Source organism: Ictalurus furcatus, chromosome 8 (assembly GCF_023375685.1).
Source record: "Ictalurus furcatus strain D&B chromosome 8, Billie_1.0, whole genome shotgun sequence".
In the NCBI taxonomy this organism is placed as follows: Eukaryota; Metazoa; Chordata; class Actinopteri; order Siluriformes; family Ictaluridae; genus Ictalurus; species Ictalurus furcatus.
Genome location: NC_071262.1, coordinates 18,391,318 through 18,412,801, shown reverse-complemented (window position 1 = coordinate 18,412,801; position 21,484 = coordinate 18,391,318). Strand labels below are relative to the sequence as shown.

General features: G+C 38.2%; 2 protein-coding genes across 5 annotated transcripts in view; both read left to right on the top strand.

The window, feature by feature from the left end:
• The window catches only part of samm50 (SAMM50 sorting and assembly machinery component), an 8,960-nt gene extending 8,183 nt beyond the window's left edge, over window positions 1–777 (top strand). Inside the window, exons 14-15 of the mRNA XM_053631241.1 lie at window positions 1–51; window positions 415–777. The exon at window positions 1–51 is cut by the window's left edge and continues 91 nt beyond it. Coding sequence (XP_053487216.1) covers window positions 1–51; window positions 415–460 — 97 coding nt within the window. The 3' untranslated portion in view covers window positions 461–777. The remainder of the gene's footprint in view (window positions 52–414) is intronic.
• Window positions 778–2,509: 1,732 nt separating this feature from the next.
• cacna2d4b (calcium channel, voltage-dependent, alpha 2/delta subunit 4b) overlaps window positions 2,510–21,484 on the top strand; it is a 44,780-nt gene continuing 25,805 nt past the window's right edge. For 2 of the 4 annotated variants that reach the window (XM_053631232.1, XM_053631231.1), the window contains exons 1-6: window positions 2,511–3,212; window positions 8,543–8,624; window positions 13,380–13,496; window positions 14,818–14,877; window positions 20,981–21,143; window positions 21,249–21,380. In XM_053631232.1, the coding sequence (XP_053487207.1) occupies window positions 3,112–3,212; window positions 8,543–8,624; window positions 13,380–13,496; window positions 14,818–14,877; window positions 20,981–21,143; window positions 21,249–21,380 (655 nt within the window). In that variant the 5' untranslated portion in view covers window positions 2,511–3,111. Of the gene's footprint in view, window positions 3,213–8,542; window positions 8,625–13,379; window positions 13,497–14,817; window positions 14,878–20,980; window positions 21,144–21,248; window positions 21,381–21,484 lie in introns of all 4 variants that reach the window. The other 2 variants (XM_053631234.1, XM_053631233.1) reach the window with 2 other exon arrangements.

The window sequence follows — 21,484 nt, the reverse complement described above, 5'->3', positions numbered from 1 at the left end:
TCGACTTGAGCTCAATTACTGCATTCCCATGGGTGTCCAAAGTGGAGACAGGTACCAATCGGGGACAAAATCTAAAACTTGATTTCTCAAACCATCTATTCATAATCTTTAAATATTTTGTAATTATTTTAAAAATTTCTGCCCCTGCTCAAACCCCACTTGTACTAGGCATTCAATGGTTGATTTTTAGGCAAAATCTGTTGTCAGCAAGTTTGAATTAAAACATTCTTTCTCAGGTGGCCTTTGTTATGTTATGATAATTGTAAGCAACTGAGCAGTAGTGAAAGCCCAAACTTCAGTCATCACCACTCAGAATCTATTCAAACAGCTAAACATGTCTAATATTCACATGTCTGGTATTTACACTTAGACATTTTCTTCATACTCTTCATGTATCTCTTTATCTTTATTTAGGATATGTGATGGAGTGCAGTTCGGAGCAGGCATTCGTTTCCTCTAACACCATGAAGCCATTAACGTATCTACTTGGGACAAAAAGAAGAGGATTTTATATGCAGATGAAATCTGTTTGAAACTTCTGTGCAGAGCTGGAATCCTCATGGTTCAGTATCTTTGTGGGGTTTCAAATCGTTTTGGTTTTTTGGACACCACCCAAATGTATTGTTAGTACAGAAGTCTAAAACCAATATAATAATACGAAGAATGATCTAAGAACACTCACCTGTAGGGGAAATGACCTGTCAGTGCAGTTATGACTTGTCATATTTATTTGTCTGATCAGCAAAAAAAGTTAAATAAAAAACTTTTCTCCCTTTATGAGAGCATTCTGTAATCTTGTGTGTTAACCCTCGAGTGTTAAGTGATGAAAAAGATGTCTGCTCATAATCTTCAGTCTCATAGCTTACAGTACTATAGAGAACTGATGGCCTACTGAACATCTGCTCATGTTAAAAAAAAAAGATTTATACTGCACATATCAACATGTTTCCTGTACTGAGAAAAGAACTGCAAACATTTTTAACAAAACTCACTTACCTTGCGAGTCTAGGTGAGGTTGTTGGGGCTTCAATAAATGTTAATGCAAAATTCTGTAGAACGTGTTAATGAATTCTTCTGTCAAAGGGTTGAAAATTGAGCAGAAAATCGGGATGTCAGTTCAGAGACGAGAGAAATTGTGGTTACAGCGTTGGTCTGGTGAAGTATGGATAAAACTTTACTGTAGGAAAAGCATAAATAACTGGAATTTTGCTGGAATTAAACTGCCTAAGACCAGTCTGGGTATCACTCATAACAATAAATCTTTATTGTTCGATGGTTGTAGGTTTAAATTTTGAGATATATAGTCACATACTGTGTTAATGTTTATTGATAGCATTCAGCAACAGCCCTTTCATTATAAGTATGTTTTTGCTCTTAGAAATGATTCTGTGGTAATTCTACATACACTACAGATGCAATGGATAGAGATGTATCAAACAAAACGAAACAAACCGTGATGCATTTACTATTCATTCTGTTTAAACAGCAACTGTGTCTTTATCATTGCTGTACGTAAAGTATATGGTAAATGGTCTGAACTTATAGAGCGCTGTTTTTAACCTGAGCAGTTCTACAAAGTGCTTTACACTGTTTCTCATTCTCTCGCTCTGTCTCACACACACACACACACACACACACACACACACACACACACACACACACACCAATGGTAGCACAGCTGCCATGCAAGGCGCTAGCTTGCCATCTGGAGCAACTTGGGGTTCAGTGACTTGCCCAAGGACACTTCAGCATGTGGAGTCATGTGGGCCGGGAATCAAACCACCAACCCTACGATTAGTGGCTCTACCACCTGAGCTACAGCTGCCCCACTCTCCTCCCACTGTCTCAATTTCTACTTTTATCTGCTTTCTATAAACAGAGTCATAATGTACGCTGCATTTATTGGGTCCTAGATAAGAGTTCATTAGAGACTGCATAAGATTTCAGGCACTAGATAAATGTATTTTGACTGTATACACAATACAAACTGATCCAAAATGTTTATGACCCATCAGCTAATAAAACAGATGGGGCAGTGTGTGTTCAGCCTATTATTTAATCAGTCCTTCATACTAAAATGTATATACTTTGATATTAGTGCACCAAGGACTCAAGGTTGCCAGAGCCTTGAGGCCAATTTCCTTCTGTCAGCATATTTAACAATTATGCAATCATATGTCTCCTTATATTATTCCTTATAATTCATGAAAAGATTGTCTCCTGCAATTACCATACTGCATTTGATATTTTACCCATCCGTCCACAAATCACCTGAAAATACTCGCCCCAGCTGCTCAGCAGAGTGTCGCATGTGGCATAAAACTGTTTATTACTGTTATCGTTCAGGTACCCACTAGATGTCCTTATCCCTCAACAAAGCTCACCTTTGAAGCCCTGCTGTTCGCTTGCTCTGATTGGATGGAGGAGATCCTGCCTCCAGAAAACTCTGCTAATCCTTTTAGGACCAACAACACACTAACTCGCCCAATCCTCTTCCTCGCCCTTCGCATCCCCCCCTCCCTTCTGTTTTCCACTTCCCCTCCTCCTAGCCTGTGAACTCGCCGTGTGATGAGAGTGTAATCCAACTGGATTACGTGCAGAGCGGCGGATTGAGTCCGTTGATTCTAGGACTCCCTGTCCGAACCCTTCTATGGCTCTTTTGCAATATTGTATGCATTAATGATCAGATTCTCAGATTCTTTGTCCATTCATGAGGATATAATTATCTGAAAGGCAAAGTATTTTATTTCATTTCAGAGAAGAGGGATTTATTTTCCAGTGGTATATCAGCATTTTTGCTACTTTTAACTCTTTTTTTCCCCCCTCAAAATGAAGAATGCTCAACAGGATTTTATCAAGCAGAAGATTTGGAGCCAACAAGCACCGGTCCATGACCAGTGGACATTTATTTTTAAACAAGAAGCATAGTGTGTGTGATCTGAAGCTCTGACAGGGACAATCTTGCTCAAGTCAACATGAATAAACGTGAACTTTGGGATGAGACTCAGACTAAGGTTTTGGTAAAGTTGAAGTAAAGTGAAGCTGTAAATTCCAGTGGATGAACACTTCCTGTCAGTGATTCAGTGGTCACAGACTTGCTTTACTGGGATTATGGGCAACAGAACACAGCATTCATGGGTCACAGTCTTCCTGCTTTACTCAGGCTGCTTGTACCTCCTGACCAACGCACAGATGAAGATTCCACCTGAAACGTAAGATAAACAGTACTTATAAAGTCAAGGTTACATTTATTCACTTATTATTATTATTAATATGCAGAGATAAATGAATAACAGTGACAGTTGTAATGGTTATGTGAAGTAATATTAATATCCAAAACATGCAAAACATTGCACCCCCAGGTCACTAATCATACCAGAGGAGATGAATAAAATGAAAAATCTATGAAAGTCTGTGAAAACTCTCCCCAAGTGTGAAATGTGAGGTTTCACTTTATCGCTGCAAATGGACAGAAATGCCAGTTAGGCACCCAGACACCTAGCATGACTTTTTAGTACTACCAACGGGCTGTACTAGCAGAGCTAGTGTCCTGCAGAATATTCTTAGTCACACATTTAACACGTTAGCTGATTACCCGGAATTACTAGGTTTATAAAAAGGAAAGGATCGGAATGTAAGAAATATAGGTCTATTCACAATCAAGGCAGTTGTCCAAAATATAAGGCATGATTACTGTAAAAAAAAATATTGTTAAAGATTTGATGATATACTCTCTCAGACTAATTTGATGAATGCAGTGAATGACATCTGGCAAATATCTAGAAGAATTTAAACTGAGATGCCTGTAAGGAGGTTGTGGTGATACCATCCGAGAGCTGTTTAGAGGATGCAAAGGGCTGGAAGTGGTTTTAAAACTTTTTGTTTTCTTGATTGAAATGTTTTATTTCAAATAAATTGGCATTTTAACATATTGTATTTGTTTGTTTTTGTTATTTGTTTTGTTTTAGAATAAATTATATAGATTTCTTTTATAAAGTTTGTTTTAGGGGCATGAAAATTATTGCTCTCTACTGCATATAGTCTATAAAGCCTCAAAACATTTTCAACTGAAACTCTTCCAGCAACTAACACAAAAACAATCCCTGAGATCAGTCAATTTAGCATCATCTGGGATTATTTGAGGGTTTAATGTGCCGTGTAACTCCTTAAGTTTGATACTCTCAAGCATTAGAATCTAAATGGCAGAGGGGAAGTGATTCAGACAGTTGTGTGGTTATTTTTACTAAACACCTAATCGATAAAGGGCTTCTGTATAAAATCCATTTCTCCTGAGACCTTCACATCATAGAGTGGTGGGAAAAAACAAATCACACTAGCAGACAAATGTTACGCGGTTTACAGATTAAAGTGCTCCAGTGGTGCAAAATCAATAAATGGTGTTTCATATTAGTTGTTACACTTTGCACATAAAGACAACTCTAGAAGTTTTGGCACCCTTCAATAATACAATGAGTGGTCTTTGATTTTTATTTTGTATTTTTTTTTAGATACAGTCATGTGAAAAAATTAGTACACCCCATGGAAACACTTGAACAAAACCACAAGGAAAATTAGCTTTTTCAATTATTTATTCAACAGAAATATCAATAGATGTGATATTCTTCTATGAAAAGTAAGTACACCCTTGGCCTCAGAAGCTAGTATTGCCCCCTTTAGCAGAAATAACTTCTTGTAAGCATTTTGCATAATTGCCCACCAGGCTTGCTGGAATTTTTGACTACTCTTCCATGCAATATTCTTTCAGTTGCAAGATGTCTGAGGGTTTGTTTTTGGTTTTTTTGCATGTACTGCCTGTTTAAAAAAACATTTCTGCTCTTATTTTGTGAGTTTTAGGTTATTATCCTGTTAAAATTGGCCAAAACAGTGAGGTTTTGGGGAAAATTTTTTATCCTGGGACGTAACACAATTCATCATTAATTTTCATAAAAGCCCCTGAACCACAAGCCAGAAAACAGTACCATAGCAACAATGATACACCTCTCTATGTATTTTACAGCATGTATGTGTGGCTTTTGCTTCTGTGCATTCCCCTTTTGGCCAAACCATTTGGCCAAAAATTAGGTTCCATATAATAAAAAAAAAACCCACAAGAACAATATTCAATAATTTTTCCAACCAGGAAAAAAAAAACGTCCACCAAAAATCATTACGTGGAAACGATTTTTACTACAGTCACTTTGTGCTTGTGCTCTTAAAGTATGACAATAATTTTGTTGATCATATAGTCTGAGCTAGAAATTCATTACTATCAGAATCACATTTCTACATTTTTACAGTTGCTGTTTTTTGTAATTGATGTGCATGTACATGTCAGTATCTTTAGATTGTCTGCTCCAGGTTGTCTCTGTGGTGCCATGTTCAGTGTAGCCCTGGTTAATATGTTATTGGAAACCAGCCAGACACTCAAGCTGGCACACATATATCATAGGGTTTCCCATATGGAAACAGGAACTTCATACTAACCTACTAATACTAACACTAACTGTGTGCTTTTCTTTTTTGTTTATGTATGACTGCTGGTCATGATACTGAATGAGAGGCTTAAAACACAACAGTAACTTAGCATTTTGAAACCATGAAGGTCGACACTAATAGCACAGGGTCTCATTACAGGAATAAACAGTCCTATGTTTGACCCTTTATGTCATTTGTAGTATTTTGGAAAATGTTTTCTTAGTTTATTTCCTTCTAGTTTCTCTCCAAAGGCGTTTTGAAAATCAGTGATAGAGAATACAATCCTCCATCAAATGTTTATGACACCGGCTACTGCAATTGATGTGTGTTTTCTCAATAACTGATGATGATATGATTATGAACCTGTCCTAAAAAAACTAGCCCCAGTGCATAGAAATCTAGGCATTTTATCAGTTTTATCATATCTGTCACTGATAGGCTGAATGAATCTACTTTCTGAGCTAGAAAGAAATCAGCCCTAGCCTCTATGTACTTGTGTTACTTGAGCCTTGCTCGCCAGTTTATACCAGCCGATATAAATTTTATTATGCAGACTTGTTATGTCTTTACAACCTAATCAGACTTTACAAGAACTGAAGGTGAGAAAAACATACATGCTCTCATAAAATATTTTTTCCTCACAAAACCAAACCAGTTTGTTTGATGTGTCCATCATAACTGTACTACAAGACAGACATAAAGCTAAATTATACCATGGAGTATAATCCAATATAAAGGGCTCTATTCTGTTAAATCACTTCCTGTATGCCACTGTTTCCTGTCTTAGTGTCAGACTGGGTCATTAAAGGGATAATGGGAATGCTGCAATTTCATAATTCAATATGTTGCCTAGGCACCCAAGCAACTTAGTGTCTGGATGTAGTGAGTCAAGATGACTGGAATTGTGGCATGAAGGTGAAGAAGTTTCAACACTCAGTGAAGAGGATTCATCAGTCATGTTAGATTAAAATGATTTTTATGACCTGGATTCTTTCTACATAAGATACATAATTTATGACTCTGCTCTTTTTGTAGGTGTACATCAAAGTAGTGTAATGTAATGTAATGTAATTTTTATTTTATGAGCTTGAGAATCTCATCAACATGCCAGGGTGCAGAAGAAAAAAAAAGGGTTTTCTGTGACTCACTGTGACACTGTAATAGATAAGAAGATTACATTTGTTAGTAATTTCAGAGTAAAAGATTATCTAGAAGACATATATTTAATTGAATTCAATTTATTTGTTTAAAAAAAATAGAAACATAGAATAAAAAATATAGGAAATATTTTTTATTGTATGTTTCTATGCATAGAATATTTTATTAGAATATTTTATTCCTATGCTTAGAATATATTATTTGAATATTTTATTCTATGTTTCTATGCATAGAATATTTTAATTGAATATTTTACTCTATGTTTCTATGCATATAATATAAATTGAATTCAATTAAATTCATAGAAACAACAGAGTATAAAAGCAGCATTCCAAATGAATATGTGCAATTGTATTGTCCAGGCAGTATAAACAACAAACCTGTACAATAAACTATAGGGACCGATACGTGCAAAATATATTAACAAACCAAAAAGCAAGAGTAAATCAGAAAACACAACCGCAAATCAGAAAACTCAAAACCAAAGACACTACAGCAAATGAGAAAACACAACAGCAGACCAGAAAATGCAACAAAAACAAAAACGCAAAAGTAAATACAGAAAAACATCGTTAACACACTGTTAACTCAAAATGGAAAGTGTAGGTCCTTATTGAACACCATATGCATGTTGCTGATTGAACATCGTGTATGACTTTCAAAACAAAAGAATTACAAATTTTCAGTCTGTTATCTATTTAGTCTATTATAAACAATTTAATGCAAAGTACACTCCTTCTTCTGTTTTTAGTGTTCACATACTCATATTAATGCCATGCAATGTTGACAGCATATTCACTGTAACATCATAAGAATACTCTTTGTAAAAATAAGTATGAATAAAAGCATCAGTACATTCATTAAGGCTCATACTTCTTCTTCTTACTGTAAACATCCTCCAGCTTGCCATCTTCCACCACCTTGCAGACACCAGCGAGCATATGATGTTCAATGAGGACCTAGTCCTCATTGTTTTTACTGTTTGTTTTCATACAACTGAGTTGCTGTTGTGTTTCTGGTTTGTTAGTTTGCTTATGGGCTTCTGTCATAAATAGATTCTGTCCAGTGCATTAAAGAGTGTATTATAACCAGTACAGATGGGATAGGGGTTACATTGTTCAGTGTTGGTAAGCCAGATGACTTGTGGAAATCTGGTAGTGATGCTTTTGATGCAGAGCCTTCTTCCTGAAGGGAACTAGGACAACCAGATCTTATGTTATTTATAATCCAAAGGGCATTTAGCAGTTATGATTTAACCTCTTAAATGACAAATAACAGCAACAATAACATGTTTTTTAAAATGGTTCTTATACAGTAAATGTAATCATATGTTACCAAACATAGAAATTAATGTAGATTTTTTTTGTAGATATTACAACCAATGAAATAACATTATACATATCATGGAAGAGACACCTCAATATTATATACTTTGAAACCCTGCTGTAAAATGTGATAGTTCTTTAGAAAAATCTCTAATCTATATATATTTCATTCACCAATAGTGATTTTGTAAAATCATTATGGTATAAATGGAAAAATAAAACACTTTGGTGTGCTGTTATAGGAAAATAATCAATGATGGGGAGTTATTGTTACCATCCTGAAGTCGATTATTTTTCCTATAACAGTACATCCTGATGTGTTTTATTGCTATTATATTTCCACGACAGTTTGACAACACTAACATTTTTACTTGTGATTTGCCTTACAGCTGCTGTTATAGAAAATTGATCAACAGCTTCTGATGAGTCAGACGCAATAACTCAATAGTGCAATAATATAAGGCAATCCATCATTTGATCTATGAATGAGGTCATAAATGTGGTTTTATCATGCTTTAATTAATGTCACTACAACATGCACATGGACCAGGTCTAATAATCAATTTGGGAAATTTTTGTTTCAGGGTTCAAAAATGGGCCGATAGCCTTTCAGAACAGCTGAATGCAGTTGCTGTAAAATATTCAGGATCTGCACTTCTACAGAAGGTAAATGGCCTAGACACCTACTTACATGATTATGGTTTCAGGTCACGTCATTACCTCAGCTGCAACATCTGGTGCAACACAGAGCGCACACTCACACACTCACACACACACACACACACACACACACACATCAAATTTGTTCAGCAGGTCAGTTGACCTGCTTTCTGTTTTTGTTTTTTCTTTCTATTTTTACTTTGCACTATGTGTAATCAGGACCATGTTTTATGCATACATAATGTCATGATGAGCATGTGTAATGCTGTTCATAAGGTTTTAAACAGATGTCTGAACCCACAAATATCCAGGTCACAACTTTCTTGTCCAGACAGCCGTTTTAATATATTTTCCTTACCCCTTTCACTCTGCATTTCCTCTGAAACTGGAATAAACCAAAACAGAATTCATCTTTGACAAATGTATTAGTAGATTTACTGTAATATAATCAGTGCAGGATCTAATGAAAATATACACCCCCTCATAGTATTACTCCGTACTCTTCCTGTTAAACAGAGCTAAATGGCATTGGTTATGCATTTTACTTCAACCACATCCCAATATAATTCCCTCTAGACTAAACCTAGTTCAGCTGTGGTTCAGCTCTGGCTCTGTATGCAGGTATTTTCTTCAGGGATCCAGCTGTGGACTGACACACAGTGGGAACACGACCAGGGTTTGTCTAATACTCTGGGTATACTTTCCCCTCAGTGCTCTTTATGAGGATTTTCTGAATGTAAGCTTGTAGGGATGCCCCATTTCTATTTTTCTTCAACAAAATCCTCTTATATAACTCTCCGTAATGTGATAATTATAAAACATTACAAAATACTGTATTTTAAGATAGCACGTGAAAAAGAAATATGAAAAAGAAAAGGTTCATGTGAATACATTCAGTTTGTCAATTGTTTTAATTCATCCCCAAATTATATAATTAAAGAATTAATCTGGAGATCAAGTGAGTCCTATTACACTGAGATCTCATCTCTAAATTCTCTAAGCACACTGTCAAGTGGATTCGTTAACATTTATCTATTTAACAGACACTTTTTCAGTATCAAGAGCCTCACTCAAGGAGCCAACAGTGATGCTGCGTCTCAATTCGCCTACTTATACTATGCTCTAAAAGTAGTACTGGGACGTACTAACACGTCATGTAACGGAAGAGAATGTTGTTGATTAGTAACACACACTGTTACCGTAAACAAACTCCTTGTTGCATTTTAGCTATTTTTCATTCATTATTTCTTATATAGTTTATATTATATAATGTAACTTATCATTCCTTTGAGTTATTTTTCCACATTCCATTTACATCTCTCTAAAATGCGTCCTTGAATTTAGTGAAGCAAACTGTCACAAAGCTTCTCCCTCGCACGAGGAGTTGTGGACAATATTATCTGAAAAAGCCACATACACGCCAATCAGCTAGTCTTTGAACTGGGGAGGAAACCGGAGTAAACTGGGAAACCCAGGAACATGCAAACTCCACACACAAAGGGCAGCAGCAGGAATTGAACCCCCAACCTTGGCAGTGTGAGGCGAACGTGCTAACAGCTAAACCACCACGCACCTATGCACTTTAAACAGCAGCAAAAATAATCTCTGATACTACATTCCAGACTTTATTTTTTTTTTTAAAGCAATTTTAAAAAATGCTAGTAATCAATGTTTGTGATAGATGCAAAAGATAAACATATTTCAGTTGAGGAATTCCTGTAGTTTTCAAAACAATATACAGTGCATCCGGAAAGTATTCACAGCACTTCACTTTTTCCACATTTTGTTATGTTACAGCCTTATTCCAAAATGGATTAAATTCATTATATTCCTCAAAATTCTACAAACAATACCCCATCATGACAACGTGAAAGAAGTTTGTTTGAAATCTTTGCAAATTTATTAAAAATAAAAAACAAAAAAAAGCACATGTACATAAGTATTCACAGCCTTTGCCATGACACTCAAAATTGAGCTCAGGTGCATCCTGTTTCCGCTGATCATCCTTGAGATCTTTTTACAACTCGATTGGAGTCCACCTGTGGGAAATTCAGTTGATTGGACATGATTTGGAAAGGCACACACCTGTCTATATAAGGTCCCACAGTTAACAATGCATGTCAGAGCATTGTCTGGAGACCTCTAAGACAGGATTGTATCGAGGCACAGATCTGGGGAAGGGTACAGAAACATTTCTGCAGCATTGAAATGTCCCAAAGAGGACAGTGGCCTCCATCATGCGTAAATTGAAGAAGTTTGGAACCACCATGACTCTTCCTAGAGCTGGCCACCCGGCCAAACTGAGCGATCGGGGGAGAAGGGCCTTAGTCAGGGAGGTGACCAAAAACCCGATGGTCACTCTGACAGAGCTCCAGCGTGTCTCTGTGGAGAGAGGAGAACCTTCCAGAAGACCAACCATCTCTGCAGCACTCCATCAATCAGGACATTATGGTAGAGTTGCCAGACGGAAGCCACAGCCCGCCTGGAGTTTTCCAAAAGGCACCTGAAGGATTCTCAGACCATGAGAAACAAAATTCTCTGGTCTGATGAAACAAAGATTGAACTCTTTGGCCTGAATGGCAAGCGTCATGTCTGGAGGAAACCAGGCACCTGTCATCACCTGGCCAATACCATCCCTACAGTGAAGCATGGTGGTGACAGCATCATGCTGTGGGGATGTTTTCAGCGGCAGGAACTGGGAGACTAGTCAGGATCGAGGGAAAGATGAATGCAGCAATGTACAGAGACATCCTTGAGGAAAACCTGCTCCAGAGCGCTCTGGACCTCAGACTGGGGCGAAGGTTCATCTTCCAACAGGACAACGACCCTAAGCACACAGCCAAGATAGCAAAGGACTGGCTACAGAGCAACTCTGAGAATGTCCTTGAGTGGCCCAGCCAGAGCCCAGACTTGAACCCTATTGAACATCTCTGGAGAGATCTGAAAATGGCTGTGCACCGACGCTCCCCATCCAACCTGATGGAGCTTGAGAGGTCCTGCAAAGAAGAATGGGAGAAACTGCCCAGAAATAGGTGTGCCAAGCTTGTAGCATCATACTCAAAAAGACTTGAGGCTGTAATTGGTGCCAAAGGTGCTTCAACAATGTATAGAGCAAAGGCTGTGAATACTTATGTACATGTGCTTTTTTGTTTTTTATTTTTAGTAAATTTGCAAAGGTTTCAAACAAACTTCTTTCATGATGTCTTTATGGGGCATTGTTTGTAGAATTTTGAGGAAAATAATAAATTTAATCCATTTTGGAATTTGACTGTAACATAACAATATGTGGAAAAAGTGAAGCGCTGTGGATACTTTCTGGATGCAGTGTATAGTAGTAAATGTCAAATATTTGGACCATCTTAAGGGTTTTCTCAACCACCACACATAAATATGCGCTTAACCATAAATAGGCAATGCTTTTGTTTTCCTAGTATAATCTGTTTTTTATTTAATTATTATTTTTTATTTATTATTTTTTATTAACATTTTAACCACTTACAACACAAACAGAACCAAGTGAACAAGGCCTGGCACTTACAGCAATAGAACAGGAAATAAATGAAGAAAAGAAAAAAGACATCTATGTCTTATATGACATTATGACATCCCCGCACCTCAAAATATCACTTAAAGGGTCATCATTATTATCAAGATAAGGAGTCCAGACACGATGAAAAGCCACAGTTGACAAATGAATAACAGGTATTACAGAGGGATCATTTCTCTTGTAATCTTATGCCAATTTTTCAAAGAAATTTTTTTTGTCACTGATCCAGATTAACAATATGTTTTTCCTGGCAGCAAAGGCTAAAAATTTCAGTAAAACGTCTAGCAAACTTGTTCGGCAATTGCCTGACTGGGATCAAAAACAAGGGATCCAGCTCTAGTTCTAATCCAAATATTCGGCTCATAGCACAAATGACGTTTGACCAATAAGTTTTAATTATGCAACAGTCCCATATACAGTGGGTGTAATCTCCCACCGCAACCTGACACTCAGAGCATAATGAGGAATTACTTGGGTTAAACTTATTTTAATGAGTGGTGTAATATGCAGTCTATGCACAATCCTGAGCTGAATAGCTCTAGCCCTGTTGCAAATGTAATTCTTATTCACCTGACTCCACACCAGTTCCATTCAAATTCCCTCTCCCACAGCCTTTTAAGGTCCTGCATACCTGCTACTTCATATAAATAAAGCATTAAAGACAAGTGATCTGCTTATGTAGCGGAGGATTTAACAAAGTCTTCTCCATGTCCAACATTGAGAATTTAGTGGCAAAAGTGGTACTTAAAAATACAACGTACCACTACTTAAAAATATAATCCATAATTTGGAGAAATCTATTTAAAAAAGAGATCTAGGCAGTTTATGTTTTATAACCAGGTCTTCGAAAGACATCAGTAAATTTTGATTAAACAGATCCCAAAGTGTACATATCCCATGAGTATGCCAGATTTTAAATCCTGGATCTGAAATACTAAGCAAGAACTCTGGGTTGTTATAGATTTGGATCTAGGTAGAAGACATCAGACCTATCCTGCATACAATAGACCAGGCCTTCAATGTTAAGCACAATTGGGTTGTCAGATAATGCCTAAATAACCGAGGGTTTACTAAATAATAGTACATTTTGTAGAGGGCATGATAGCTGTGAGGCCTAGATAGATCCTCCCTGAACCATTCAGCAATGAATCTAAGATAATCTGGCTTTTAATAAAATGACTGGTTATGATTAACAATTTTGTTGCTGCCACCAGAAACTCAAAGATGTGGAGCCCGTTATCCGGATAGAGGAAGTAAATGGAATTCATTTGGCCCAGGAGTTTTCAGATGAAATTGAGAAGATGCTGGGAAGCAAGATGAAGTCTGTTAAGGTCAGTAGGTTACCTTGGAAGATGGAATTGATTGGCCATTTAGACCAACAGAGGTGGTAAAATGACCAAAATCCTTTACTTAAGTAAAATTGCAATTACTCATCTCAACTTACTAGTACAAGGAAGCATCACAAAATAAAAAAGACATCTGCTTCAAGTGACACACAGATTTAAGGCTGATTTTACTGACTGTAAAGTGGTCATCTTAAACAATGACCCTAGGAACGTGGGAAAACATTAGCTAAGGGTAGCGACAGCTTTATTCCTAATCTCTAAAATGTTAGCTAGCATGATAATAACAAGCTGAATGCTAATAGCTAGCTGTCACAGTTCAAATTGTGCTGATAAATATAAAGTGTATTTATTATAAATACACAAATAGTATGTTACAGTCAGGGGTGGACTTAGCACTAGGTAAAGGTAAGCAACCGATTTGCGCCTCCAGAAGCCAAGGGCCCCAAAAAATGCAAATATATATATATTTTTAATTATTAATTATTAAATAACGTATACTGAGAATTTAAATATTGATGTTAAAACCTTGAAATGAGGGCCCATTCCTATATTTTGCCCAGGGCCAATGACAGTCATGACACAGTCATGAGTATTAGGTCCCATTCTCACTGTCACATCTGTTAAAGTTTAGATTTGTTACATATTAAGATCAACTCTTTAGAAATGGCAGATGCTAAAAAGGCACCTTTTTAGCATCTTTACAAATATATGAATCCAGAGAAATGCAGTTATTGTTGAAAATGTAGTGAGTAGAAAGTAAAGATGTTTCTTTTGAAATGTAGCAAGTAAAAGTCAAAACTACTTAAGTGAAAGAAAAACTCAAGCAAAGTAGAGAAACTTAAAATTCACAATTATGTACAGTAGAAGAGTAACTTTGTTACTGTACTTAAATTTTTATGTTTTGATACTTTGCTTGAGTTATAATTGAGTTTGGTAAGTGGAGTTGTGTACAGATGGGGTTGAAATAATAGCTGTGCCATTTATGTGTGTAGTCACAGTAATACACCGGTCTGCATTCTCTTTAAAAGGAAATTTAATACCTGTCCCTTCTTCTTGTTGTTTCCCTTAAGTTCCCCAAAGTTGCAAGTAGTGGGCAATTTATTTTAGTTTAATTTGGTACTTGGCCGTAAAGTAGTCCTGTTGTGGTGCATACGTTTAATAGTTCCTGCTCGGGTAAAAACAGTGCTTTATTGACCTCTGTGACAGAGAAGTTTCACATTCCTGACTAACAGCTCATTTATGTAAATAAAACTGCTATAGGAGGAAATGATCTGAATGTAACTGCCCTTATTCGATCTCTCTCCAGCGACTGGCAGATACAGTGGAGGACGCAGATCTATACCACGAGTTTAATGCAAGCTTAGAGGTGAGTTCAACACAAGTTCACAGCATGCCGGAGCAAAGAATAAAAATAACTTCATTCATTTCCAAAGATACATTTAGGAAAGAGCAATTCCATGCAAATGTCAACTTTGCCTTTAAAAAATAAAGTTCTTAACAAAAGAACAAATCCTTTTTTATGTTGTCCATTTATGTCTGTATTTTACTGCATTAATGGAAATTGCCATGTTTATCCACCACATATGAGGTGTGCACCAATAGGCCTATTAAAATGACATTTTCAACCAGCCATATTTCATGTTTTCAAAAGAGGGGTCAAAAACCGATTTAAAAAAAAACAGCAACTTTATATTAGCAATAAGCATTTTGCAGAAAGATGGACACGTCTGAGAAATAAATACACTCACTTTGTCATAACAGCGGTGTGTTTTGAATTTTTAAGTGCTATATTTAAGAGGTCACGACACTTCAGTGCTGCATCATGTTGCCAAGATTAAGTTTATATCATATAATAATTACTAATACAAATAACTTAAAACTTTCTGTACAAAGCTAAATTAGGTCCATGCTAATTATGATCAACAACTCATCTCCCTTCTTTGCTCTGAACAACCATAATAATGCGTTATGGACACTTCATATTAAATCTTTTGCACTGGCGCACATTTGTTTACCATCATGCTGCTGTTAGATGACTGACTTATATTACTGTCTTACTTTATATCGGAACATTTTAGAAATATAATTAATTAATTCATTCTCTGAACATATAAGAAGTTAAATACTAACAACATCGAGAGCACCATGGGGATTTACAGATCACTACATTGTTATTGTTCTTACAGTATAAATTACAGTATAAATGTGAGTGTGTCTGAGAGAGAGAGAGAGAGAGAGAGAGAGATGAACAGGCATGCGCATATGCTCACACAGTAGAATCCAAATGACAGCCATTATTAGACGTGGTTAAACATAACTACTGAAATCTGTTAATGCTCTGTTAATACTACTAGTGATCATTTTGACACAAAGCATCATACATTTTGACTCTCGACTGCACATTGAACTGCGGAAACTGGCTGAAAACAGTGCGATTGTTTTGACGCAAAACATATTGCGATCATTTTGACACATGATTGCGATTTGAACTCCATCCATCCACCCATCCATTCTTCCGCCCACCCACCCATCCATCCATCCATCCACCCACCCACCCATCCACAAATCCATTCATCCATCCATCCATCCACCCACCCATCCACAAATCCATTCATCCACCCATCCATCCACCCATCCATCCACCCACCCATCCACAAATCCATTCATCCACCCACCCATCCACCCAAACATCCACCCACCCATCCACCCATCCATCCACCCATCCATCCACCCACAAATCCACCCATCCATCCACCCACCCATCCACAAATCCATTCATCCACCCATCCATCCATCCACCTACCCATCCACAAATCCACCCATCCACAAATCCTTCATCCACCTACCCATCCACAAATCCACCCATCCACAAATCCTTCATCCACCCACCCATCCACAAATCCATTCATCCACCCATCCATCCACCTACCCATCCACAAATCCATTCATCCACCCACCCATCCATCCATCCACCCACCCATCCATCCATCCATCCATCCACCCACCCATCCACAAATCCATTCATCCACCCATCCATCCACCTACCCATCCACAAATCCATCCATCCACCCATCCACAAATCCATTCATCCACCCATCCATCCACCCACCCATCCACAAGTCCATTCATCCACCCACAAATCCATTCATCCATCCATCAATCCATCCACCCATAAATCCATCCATCCATCCATCCATCCACCCATCCACAAATCCACCCATCCATCCACCCACCCATCCACAAATCCATTCATCCACCCATCCATCCATCCACCTACCCGTCCACAAATCCACCCATCCACAAATCCTTCATCCACCCATCCATCCACAAATCCATTCATCCACCCACCCATCCATCCATCCACCCACCCATCCATCCATCCATTTATCCACCCACCCATCCACAAATCCATCCATCCACCCATCCATCCACCTACCCATCCACAAATCCATTCATCCACCCACCCATCCATCCACCCATCCACAAATCCATTCATCCACCCATCCATCCATCCACCCATCCATCCACCTACCCATCCACAAATCCATTCATCCACCCACCCATCCATCCACCCATCCACAAATCCATTCATCCACCCATCCATCCACCCACCCATCCACAAGTCCATTCATCCACCCACAAATCCATTCATCCATCCATCAATCCATCCACCCATAAATCCATCCATCCATCCATCCATCCATCCACCCATCCACAAATCCATTCACCCATCCATCCACCATCCACAAATTCATTCATCCATCCACCCAGCCATCCACAAATCCATTCATCCATCTACCCAGCCATCCACAAATCCATTCATCCAGCCATCCACAAATCCATTCATCCATCCATCCACCCATCCACAAATCCATCCACCCACCCATCTATCCACCCACCCACCCATCCACAAGTCCATTCATCCACCCACAAATCCATTCATCCATCCATCAATCCATCCACCCATAAATCCATCCATCCATCCATCCATCCACCCATCCACAAATCCACCCATCCATCCACCCACCCATCCACAAATCCATTCATCCACCCATCCATCCATCCACCTACCCGTCCACAAATCCACCCATCCACAAATCCTTCATCCACCCATCCATCCACAAATCCATTCATCCACCCACCCATCCATCCATCCACCCACCCATCCATCCATCCATTTATCCACCCACCCATCCACAAATCCATCCATCCACCCATCCATCCACCTACCCATCCACAAATCCATTCATCCACCCACCCATCCATCCACCCATCCACAAATCCATTCATCCACCCATCCATCCATCCACCCATCCATCCACCTACCCATCCACAAATCCATTCATCCACCCACCCATCCATCCACCCATCCACAAATCCATTCATCCACCCATCCATCCACCCACCCATCCACAAGTCCATTCATCCACCCACAAATCCATTCATCCATCCATCAATCCATCCACCCATAAATCCATCCATCCATCCATCCATCCACCCATCCACAAATCCATTCACCCATCCATCCACCATCCACAAATTCATTCATCCATCCACCCAGCCATCCACAAATCCATTCATCCATCTACCCAGCCATCCACAAATCCATTCATCTAGCCATCCACAAATCCATTCATCCATCCATCCACCCATCCACAAATCCATCCACCCACCCATCTATCCACCCACCCACCCATCCACAAATCCATCCATCCATCCACCCATCCATCCATCCACCCACCCACCCATCCACAAATCCATCCATCCATTCATCCATCCATACAGCCATTCGTCCCATCCACAAATCCACCCATCGACCCATCCATCCATTCTCTACACTGCTTGTCCTCTGTAGGGTCATGGTGATGCTGGATTCCTGCGTCTCACGCTGTAGGCAGGGAAACACCCTGGACATATGGCCAGTCGGTCCATCACAGAGATAACACAAAAACATACACTCATTCACAATCGCACTCACACCTACGGGCAATTAATGTCTCAAATTCACCTGACCTGCATGTCTTTGGATTGTGTGGGGAAACCGGCGATTTGAACTCTGATATGATAAATATTTAATATAGCTGCTGATCTAGCATGCAGTTCTCACCCTTTCGTGGTCTCATGCACACACCATATTCATGGTCTCTAAACGGAGCCTTGAACAACACCACGTTGGTTACACCTTAACGGCATCAAAGACACTGTGAACTCGGGTTTAAATAATCCATAACCATTTGCGGTACTGTGATTTCAGTTTAAAGTCGACTAATTGTGCAGCCTTACCACTGATATCTCAGAGGTCAAAGTTTGGTGGTTTAAATACCCACTAGAGGTCTCTGTTAAAGTTTTAAAGCATTTGTTGTGCTTTTCCATACTCAGGTAAGTGCTGCTTTCTCGTGATGAGTCGTTCATGAACGATTTGTTCATTTTGGACGAATCTTTAATATGACTCAGGAACAGCGAGTTGTCTCAGAGAGCGATTCATTCATTTTTGACTGCGCATGCGCTGCAACATTCCCATAGGTCCTGTACTGGAAACAGAAATGATTAGTTCATCTCTCGAGTCTTCGGGTTCGAAACAAAATTAAAATAAAATAAATATATAATGTTCTTTGGAGAAGCCAACCTTCTCCATTCGGTCTGTATTAATACCTCTGGTTTGTACATTTTATTTCACCTAAATCCTACAAACTATATCTTATCTCCCAAAAAGTCTTGTACTTTTTTTGTCACGTCTGTAACGCAGGTATATTTTCCTCGTCAAAATAGAAAACGTGTATAGACTGATATTTTTCTGATGTCTGGACTCTATCGTCAGGGGCTTAGGAAAATATAAAAAGATGGTTCAGTATACTAATAATAAATACATTCTGTATACAAGTTTTGACTGTAAATGGCACGTCCATAAAACTGGAATAGCTCTAAAACATGTACAGGAACCTCAAAATTATTGCTAGACTTCCTGAACACAAGCAAAACTGACTGTATAAAATATATACAGTATACAGACAGTAATTCACATTTTGTACTCAAACTGTAAGAGAAATTACTCAGCCTTACGTCAGTAAGTGCCAGGCCAAACCTAAAAATTATTAAAGGGTTTGAAATGTCCAAAATCCTCTGTAAGGTTATCCAGCCTTCTTGGACATTACAGAAAGAGGCTCCGTGCTGTTGTTTGTGCAAACATATGCACAAAATATCACTCATTGCATGTGCTATACATTTTTTTATATATATATAATTTTCATGAAGAGTGACAATAATACTGGACTTGACTTTAAAACATTATTTGCAATATGTACTTAACTTTTGTACAGAATGATTTAATGTATTAGAATTTGGTAACACAAAAACAGTACATGAATAATCATGGACTAATACCTGAATTATTACTTACTTATGTATGAACTAATGATGAGCATATACTAATCACAAACTACTACTCACGAAGAGCTAACCATAACTCTGATGTGAGTCTTATGAATTCATGCGTTAATAACGACCACAGTATGTTATTGAATGAATCTTTATTAGTCACATATACATATTCACGGTGAAATTCTTTTCTTCGCATACCCCAGCATGTCAGGAGGCTGGGGTCAGAGTGCAGGGTCAGCCATGATACAGCGCCCCTGGAGCTGAAAGGGTTAAGGGCCTTGCTCAAGGGCCCAACAGCAGCAGCTTGGCAGTGCTGGGGCTTGAACCCTTGACCTTCAGATCAGTAACCCAGAACCTTAACCACCAAGCCACTACTGACACATGTTGGTACATATTTGTTAGTTAATGTATTAATTAACATGAAGGGGTAAACTGAATTAAACTAAATTAAACAAAGAATATGAATTAAGTGTGCATACTTTCAAATTGTTTATATTATTTGCCATATGCAGCTGTGTACACAAACATCATTGGATGGCTCTGGATTGCTTTCATAATTTACATTGATCCTGCTCATTGAATGTAGAAAGACACATTAATAATAAACACCAATAATTTAATCTCAACCCGTTTTGCGTCATTCCCCATCCAGTTCTCTTCACTGTAGTATTAGTATGTGTCCTTGGTGGCTAAGGCCCGGAGTAAATGATATAAACAATTTGAAATGATGCACGTTTAATTCATATTCTTTAGTTTACCCTCAACGTGTTAATTAATACATTAACTCACAAACATGTACTAACGTACTTAAGGTGGTCGTTATTCATGCATGAATTCATAAGACTCATGTCGTAGTTAAGGTTATCTCTTCATTAGTTTGTGATTAGTACATGCCTTAACTCATCATTAGTTCATATTTAAGTAAGTATTAATGCAGGTTTTCATGTATGATTATTCATGTACTGTTATTGTAAAGGGTTACTGAATTTGTGTCATTAAACATTAGAAAACTGCTAACCAGTAATTAGAAATTAGGACATTTTTCATTGTGAAATATTTCTTCATAATTTCTGTTACCCTTTTCAAAATAGTTTGACTATTTCAACTCCCTGCTGATAAACACGATGGATGAGGATGGCAACTACATTGAACTTGGTGGCGAGTTTCCACTGGAAGAGAACGAGCATTTTAACAATCTGCCAGTTAACACACTAATGAGTGACATCCAAGTCCCAACCAATGTGTACAACAAAGGTAAGGCACTGTTCAAATAATCCTGATATCAAATTACTCTTCTTTGATGAACAAGTAAATTGAATGGGCATTACTTCCTTAATGTTTCTGTCTCTTGGAGTTTAGATCCAGACATTCTTAATGGTGTGTACATGTCTGAGGCTTTGAATGACGTCTTCATCAGTAACTTCCAGAAGGACCCGACTCTCACATGGCAGTTCTTTGGAAGCTCCACTGGTTTCTTCAGACTCTATCCAGGTACACTGAGAGACTACAGGGTCACATATCATTTCATTCTCAAAGCATTAACAAATATATTCCATATACCCTCGCCATTAGACTCATAATTCACCCAGTGATAC